Raw genomic sequence first — 7160 nt, 5'->3', positions numbered from 1 at the left:
TCCAGGACGTGCTGTACCTTGCCCCAGAAGGTGGTGAATAGTAGCTACTATTTCTTTTCTCGAAGAAGTTTCTTTTGACTAATTCATGGGAGTCTAGTTCGTTGCTCGCAAGACAAAAGCTGCCATTGACGGCGGCCTTAGCGTAATTCTCTGCATTGGAGAATCTCTTGAGGTACGCAGTTGCCCATGTCTGTGTCTTTTCGGGATTTCTACCGCTTTGAAGACAAGAAACAAAATAGAGGTTTATTTTTATCGGCGGGAACTGACGTCAGAATTTTTCCGTATGTAGGAACGCGAAGCTGGCAAGACCTTGGATGTTGTGACACGCCAATTGAACGCTGTTGCCGAGAGGCTTTCTTCTCGGGACTGGCCGAAGGTCGTTATTGCCTATGAACCAATCTGGTACTGAGTTCACGCTCCATATCGCGTTACCCAACTACTTACTTCACACCCTCTTGATCGTTTTGCAAAATTTTCAAAAAACAAACCAACCATGCTGATGGCATTTTCTTTCAATTCCTACAGGGCTATTGGAACGGGCAAGGTTGCTACCACGGAACAGGCACAGGAAGTCCATGCTTCGATCCGCAAGTGGCTGGGTGACAAGATCTCCACCGATACCGCAGAGAATGTCCGTGTGATCTATGGAGGAAGCGTTACGGAAAAGAACTGCAGGGATCTGGCACAGCAGCCGGATGTTGATGGATTCTTGGTTGGAGGGGCTAGCTTGAAGCCAGCCTGTATGTTATTTTATTATCTTCAACTTTTGTTGTTCCTTCCATCGCCCTCTTCTGGCATGCCATGGCCAACATGTTGTTATATTTACTAACGCCAAGACAAACAGTCATCGATATCATCAACTCCCGCCTATAAAACAGTTTTGCGCCATACAAATTTAAAATATAGAGAGACTGACAAAGTCATGTCGAGTTTCCGTTAATTAAATTCGGTTTCCACGGCACTGCCAGACGACATGACAGCTGGATTCTGCAAAATCCTGGAAATTATCTTGGGAGACTTTCTTGCCTTGTTTTAAAAATAACTAGTGGAAAACCAATGGAGAGCGCTATTATCTTAACAGTTACAGGGGAGAGCTGTGTGACTTGGAATTCTTTGGTAACGGTACAAAATATATTTGTAGTAGACATGTAATTCTTGACAGGAGGTTGATTACCGTGGATGTTGATGAATGACGGTTTCGTCGTCAACAGTTCTCATCGTTTCTTCTACTTCTTCTACTCTGCTTCGTTCTTTATACACAAGATCCATATGACGCAGGCTCTGATCGTTTCAAGTCGTAACGCCAGTTAAATTTTCAAGGATAGAGAAGTGGCAGACTTGGGCCAAGGGAATCAAATGTCCGCCACCGGGAGCAGATGGCTGATAGATTTTGTGTCTTGGATGGAGTTCCGAGTTTCGTGCATCGCAGGGGCCCTTGCTGATAGGCAGAGAGATTTCAAGGCTGGCAGCTCTGGACTAATGCTGGCTGGGCGACTGGTCGACCGAACCAATAACACGCCTGTTGAATAAACGGAGGTCTTAGCACTGGTTATCAAGTCGAGGGCATCGCGGAATGTATTTGATTGACTCGATCGTTTAACTAGTTAGTTAACGGTTATCTTTATTTAAGTTAACTACTCGTTAGGCATAGCCGCCTGGCGTGGAGGGAGAGAGCGCGAACACACCACATGATTCAGCAACACCGTCAGGCAGGGAAGGTGAGGAGTAAATAACTACCATCCAGAATAAAAATTCGAAATGCATAATACACCATAGTTGTATGCGATCTGGTGCAGTCCCTCGTTCCTCGCCACAGACGCAGACACAGACACAGACGCAGACACACATCCAAAGCTGTCTGGTGTGCGGCTTCCCGCCCGCGCTGTGATTGGTGGCTTCCCGTCCAGTCGCCGATTCCTCCTCCGTCACCTCCAGCTCTTGCATCTCCTCGACAACATCCAACATCCCAACTTGAAGCCAAGTCGGCATTAACCACCGCCATCTCCCATGACATAGACCCTGTTCTGTTCTGCTCCAATCACAAGACTATCTCTGCTACTGCCCACATTCACCATTCATCTCCCTCCCGCCCGCCCTTCCTCCACACACCCTCTCTCTTCTTCCCTCATGCTGCTTGCGCTACCCTACCCCAATCACGCGCCTTTCCTGCCTCCCCCCCACAGCATCTTCTTCAGGTTCCCGGGCGCCTAGCCAGTCGATCCCCTCCCACAAAGACCTGGAAGTCCAAGGTCTTCCACAGTCTTCCAAAGCCTGCCGGCCGCTGGTTTCATATCAACCGACCCAGTTGCTTCTCTCGTCCCGCCTCCGCTCCGTGCTCCTTTCCAGCATCCAATCCCGTGGGAGCGATATTATCGAAGCGAACGTAAATATTTACATAAAGAAATAAATAAAAATAGAAATCCTACCGCGGCTACAGCTCGCCTCGCCGTCTCCAAGCTGCTCCCCTTTCTGGCCAGTCATCTCCAGAGGATCCATCTGGTCTCTTGGGGACTGGTCCATCGTGCGCGAGAGAGATGGGGAATGCTTGCTTGGCCTGCCTAACAGGTACCTACTCCAATATCGATAGATGGTGCCGTATATCTTATTTACTGGCTCCCATCAAAGGTCGATCTAGGGATGGTCTCTACGAACCCATCCTGGCTGATAACGAACGCGAAGCTGTCGCTGATTTGCTCCAGTATCTCGAGAACGTATGTTTACTGACACTTCTCTTCCCACAACCCCCGCCTCCCCATCGGCCTTCTATCGCTCGCTACAGCACCATTTCATTTATTGCCATACTGATATCTACATCAATACTAGCGAAATGAAACCGATTTCTTCAGTGGAGAGCCACTCAGTGCTCTTAGCACCCTCGTATACTCAGACAATGTTGATCTCCAACGAAGTGCTAGCTTAACGTTCGCTGAGATCACGGAAAGAGGTTCGTCTGTCCCTATCCGGGAAGACCTTGTGGGGTTGATGCCTCCTTGCTTCATATACTGAGTTAGCCCTTTTGTGGTTTAGATGTCCGGGAAGTCAATAGAGAAACCCTTGAACCTATTCTATTCCTCCTCCAGAGCCCCGATATCGAAGTACAACGAGCGGCGAGCGCAGCCTTGGGGAATCTCGCTGTCAATAGTACGTATGGTCATATAATGACTCTCTCCCCCTTCCTTCACACCGAGAAGCTCACCATATTGTAGCGGAAAACAAGGTCAACATCGTCCTGCTTGGGGGGCTGGCTCCTCTAATACGGCAAATGATGTCACCAAATGTCGAAGTACAATGCAATGCCGTCGGGTGCATCACCAACCTAGCCACCCACGAAGATAACAAAGCCAAAATTGCGCGATCAGGTGCTCTTGGGCCTTTGACAAGACTGGCGAAATCAAAAGACATGCGTGTACAACGGAATGCCACCGGGGCCCTACTAAACATGACCCATTCCGGTATGCCTATTTATTATTATTGATGCAAAAAAATGCACACAAAGGTGGCCCATACAATAGTCTAATATCTTTCGTTTTTCTTCTTGATTCTAGATGAAAATCGACAGCAACTCGTCATCGCCGGTGCCATACCTGTTTTAGTGCAACTACTCTCTTCCTCCGATGTCGATGTTCAGTACTACTGTACAACAGCGCTTAGCAATATTGCAGTGGATTCAGACAACAGAAAGAAGCTCGCGCAAACAGAGTCCCGCCTTGTTCAATCCCTCGTCCAGCTCATGGACTCTTCCACTCCCAAAGTACAATGCCAAGCTGCCCTGGCCCTGAGAAATCTTGCCTCCGATGAGAAATATCAACTTGAGATAGTCCGTGCGCGAGGCCTTGCACCATTACTCAGGTTGCTTCCATCATCATCACTCCCCCCTCATCCTCTCAGGCAGTGCATGCATCCGAAAATATTTCTATACATCCCCCACACGAGTCTCCAATTATTGACGCGGAGATTCTTAAAACCAACTCGTGGATCTACTCAGTCGATAGACAATGAGAAAATTCAGTGCCACGCCCATTTCCACCCCTACGGAATTTGGCGGCTAGTTCAGATCGCAATAAGGAGCTAGTCCTTTCAAGCAGGCGCCGTGCAGAAATGCAAGGAACTTGTTTTGAAAGTGCCCATGAGCGTGCAGTCTGAGATGACGGCTGCAATTGCAGTTCTCGCACTTAGTGACGAGCTGAAATCGCACCTTCTAAAACTCGGCGTTTTTGACGTTTTGATTCCTCTGACGGATTCAGAAAGCATAGAAGTGCAAGGAAATAGCGCTGCTGCGTTGGGGAACTTGTCTTCCAAAGGTTAGTATATCTTGCTTAATCACTCAATTTATATCTACAATATAAAAAAGATGGAAACTAAATCAAGCTAGTTGGTGACTACTCTATATTCGTGAGAGATTGGTCAGAGCCGAACGGCGGCATTCACGGATACCTAAGCCGGTTTCTGGCGAGTGGTGACCCAACTTTCCAGCACATCGCAATCTGGACTCTGCTCCAGCTCCTTGAATCCGAAGATAAGCGGTTGCAAGGCTATATTACTCGCTCAGAAGATATTGTTGATATGGTTAAGGCGATTGCTGATAAGAATGTCGAATCTGACGATGAAGAAGGCGGTGAGGATGATGAAGGTGAGGTTGTCGCTTTGGCGCGACGGTCACTGGAGTTGCTTGGCCAGGGGCCTAAACAAATACTCGTTGAAGGTTGAGCATTGATTGGCTTCCTTGTCTAGCTTCATTGGTAGTGTGGTGATCACGGTATTGTGGTATTTTCGACATCACCATATATCTTTTCCCTAATAGTGTTTATTCCGCCCGCTACTCATGTTTTCCATCTCGCAAGGAGTTCCGCGAGGGCATATTGCTTGTGTTTGGTGGCTTTTGTTTTTGTTTTACGTTTGTTCTATGGGGGTTTAATCAACCCTCTATCGGATATATATATTTTTTTCGTTTTGTGTTTGTGCTTTCTACTCTCCTTGTGCCCATGTTTCTTTCCCTCCGCTCTCCTGTTACGTTTGTTCAAGACAAGAGCCAATACTGGCTCTTGGAAGAGGTTCTCTCTTCTTGTATTCTTTCTTGTCTGCCTACGCCGATCAGTTTTTATATTTTTCATTTTTCTTATCCTTTTTTTCGCTCTTCTTTTTACACATATTCCCTTTGGTATATCGTTTTTCTTCTGTGTCCTTTTTCTTTTTCTTTTTCCTTGTTCTATTGTCCTATTTGTTTCTGTTTTGTATTCACCTTTATACCTTTACTTTCTTCCGTCTCCATTCCACTGATGATAATGGTGAATTAGTATTAGCTTGTGAAAAGGTTCCAGCAGGAGATGATGACCCCTGGCTGTTATTGAGATGAGTGGGTAGCATAAGCATGTTCCGATACGCTCCATGCATTATATAATTAGTTTCTTTTTATTAGCGAATGAGGTATATAGTGAGAATGGGAAAGGGAGAGAGAGAAGGATATTGCTGTTTGTAGTTAGTAGTTAGTAAGAGCTCTCTGATGAAAGGGATGTGACGTGCTGAAAAGGGCGAGATAATCTGTGTGTTATTATTCATAGGACAGCTAGTATCTATACATTTGTTATTCAAAAATGCAGAGACAGTGGATATGAGCAATGCATTACATTCTATGTACGGGTACTTATGAGATGAGGATTGTTATGTCCCTTGTTGAAGCTGTCACAATCCCTCGTCTTTACATGAATCTGAAGCTGTCAAAGCTCTGGAAGGGATGATATCATCTCCCGCATGCTCCATAGCATTAGACGCGCGTCTATGGTAGCCGCTCTCAGTCTCAAAAAAAAAAAAAAAAAAAAAAGGCCCGAATTACCATCGAAAATTTGTATGCGCTGGCCTTTAAAACCACCCACATCCCCTCCTATAAGAAAATCGCCCTGAAGGAGTAACAAGAATTTTTCAATTGGGGGATTTTCTCTTGAGTGTTCTAGCCTCTTTTGCTTCCTGCCAGCCAGCGATCGTTAGAGCTTTTGCCTTAGCTTCACGCAAGATAACACACCCGCGTTTTCCCCATCAAAACGAAGAAACAATTTTACATGACGGCCACGGGCTCTGTTCCATCGATTGCCGTCCCAGGCCAGCGGCTTGGTCCCACATCATCGTTCATTCCGGGCCCTGGAACCCACATCCAACATTCTTTTGTCTGCGCCTCGATAGCCGGCCCGGTCGTTATACAAAAGGGGGAGGAGGAGTTGTCGAGACAATACCAGCAACAACCAATTAGTAAACAGCAAAGAACACTTGTATCGGTCGCACGATCCTTTGCGCAGACGCAAACGGTTGCGGGGAATTACACAGCTGTGACTGGGAATAATCCTACGAGCAGCGGCAGCACGAACTATGTACAACAACAACAGCCGCAAAGGCCTCCAAACACAACATCTTCCGCAACCACACCCTCAACGACGAAAAGACACAAAAAATACAAATATAACACACTCCCCACCGTAGACTCCGTCGTCCTTGCTCGCGTCACCCGCGTCCAGAAGCGCCAAGCAACCCTCTCCATCCTCGTCGTCCTGGACGACAACCCTTCCTCCCCCTACCCCGCCACCACCGCCGCCGCCGACGGGCTGCCCCACTCCCTTCTCTCCACCACGAACGCCGACCCCCTCAACGCCGACGACCTCCGCTTCCAAGCCCTAATCCGCAAAGAAGATGTGCGGGCCGTGGAGAAGGACCGCGTCGTGATGGACGAGATGTTCCGCGTCGGCGACATTGTGCGGGCCGTGGTGATTTCGCTGGGCGATCAGAGCTTTTACTACTGCTCGACGGCGAGGAATGACCTGGGTGTTGTTATGGGGAGGAGTGAGGAGGGGAATGTGCTTGTGCCGGTTAGCTGGAGGGAGATGGTTGATGGGAGGAGTGGGAAGAGGGAGGGGAGGAAGGTTGCTAGGCCGTTTTGAGGGGGTTTATTTTTCTTTCTTTCTTTCTTTCTTTCTTTCTTTCTTTCTTTCTTTCTTTTCTTCTTCTTTTATGTAAGAGCGTTACCTACTTTGCCGATTCGCTGTCATTCGAGGTTGAGGTTCTAGAAAATAAAGTCTAACGAACGTACGTGCTCTTCATGAGCTTGCGACATTAAGGGGATTGAGAGTAGAAGGCCTAACCAATTGCGGAGGAGGAGCGATATTTTTACTTTGTAT

The 7160-nt window shown here is 47.4% G+C and overlaps 3 protein-coding genes across 3 annotated transcripts; all 3 read left to right on the top strand.

Moving 5' to 3' along the window:
* Window positions 1-493: 493 nt before the first annotated feature.
* HCAG_02511 (hypothetical protein) lies at window positions 494-873 on the top strand (the record flags this gene model as incomplete). The annotated part of the gene is made up of 2 exons (XM_001542290.1): window positions 494-740; window positions 845-873. The coding sequence occupies 2 exons, from the start codon at window positions 494-496 to the stop codon at window positions 871-873; spliced, it is 276 nt and encodes a 91-aa protein (XP_001542340.1).
* Window positions 874-1688: 815 nt separating this feature from the next.
* On the top strand, window positions 1689-4707 carry HCAG_02510 (vacuolar protein 8; the record flags this gene model as incomplete). Its single annotated transcript, XM_001542289.1, has 11 exons — window positions 1689-1718; window positions 1777-1861; window positions 2046-2383; window positions 2418-2521; window positions 2588-2711; window positions 2824-2944; window positions 3028-3141; window positions 3207-3452; window positions 3546-3821; window positions 4086-4301; window positions 4373-4707. The coding sequence occupies 11 exons, from the start codon at window positions 1689-1691 to the stop codon at window positions 4705-4707; spliced, it is 1989 nt and encodes a 662-aa protein (XP_001542339.1).
* Window positions 4708-6053: 1346 nt separating this feature from the next.
* On the top strand, window positions 6054-6923 carry HCAG_02509 (conserved hypothetical protein; the record flags this gene model as incomplete). The annotated part of the gene is made up of 1 exon (XM_001542288.1): window positions 6054-6923. The coding sequence occupies one exon, from the start codon at window positions 6054-6056 to the stop codon at window positions 6921-6923; it is 870 nt and encodes a 289-aa protein (XP_001542338.1).
* Between the last annotated feature and the right edge of the window lie 237 nt (window positions 6924-7160).

The sequence above is a fragment of the Histoplasma capsulatum genome, genomic scaffold, assembly GCF_000149585.1.
Source record: "Histoplasma capsulatum NAm1 scaffold_2 genomic scaffold, whole genome shotgun sequence".
NCBI classification, from domain to species: domain Eukaryota; kingdom Fungi; phylum Ascomycota; class Eurotiomycetes; order Onygenales; family Ajellomycetaceae; genus Histoplasma; species Histoplasma mississippiense.
The sequence above is the reverse complement of the archived record's forward strand: the minus strand, read 5'-3'. Positions and strand labels throughout refer to the sequence as shown.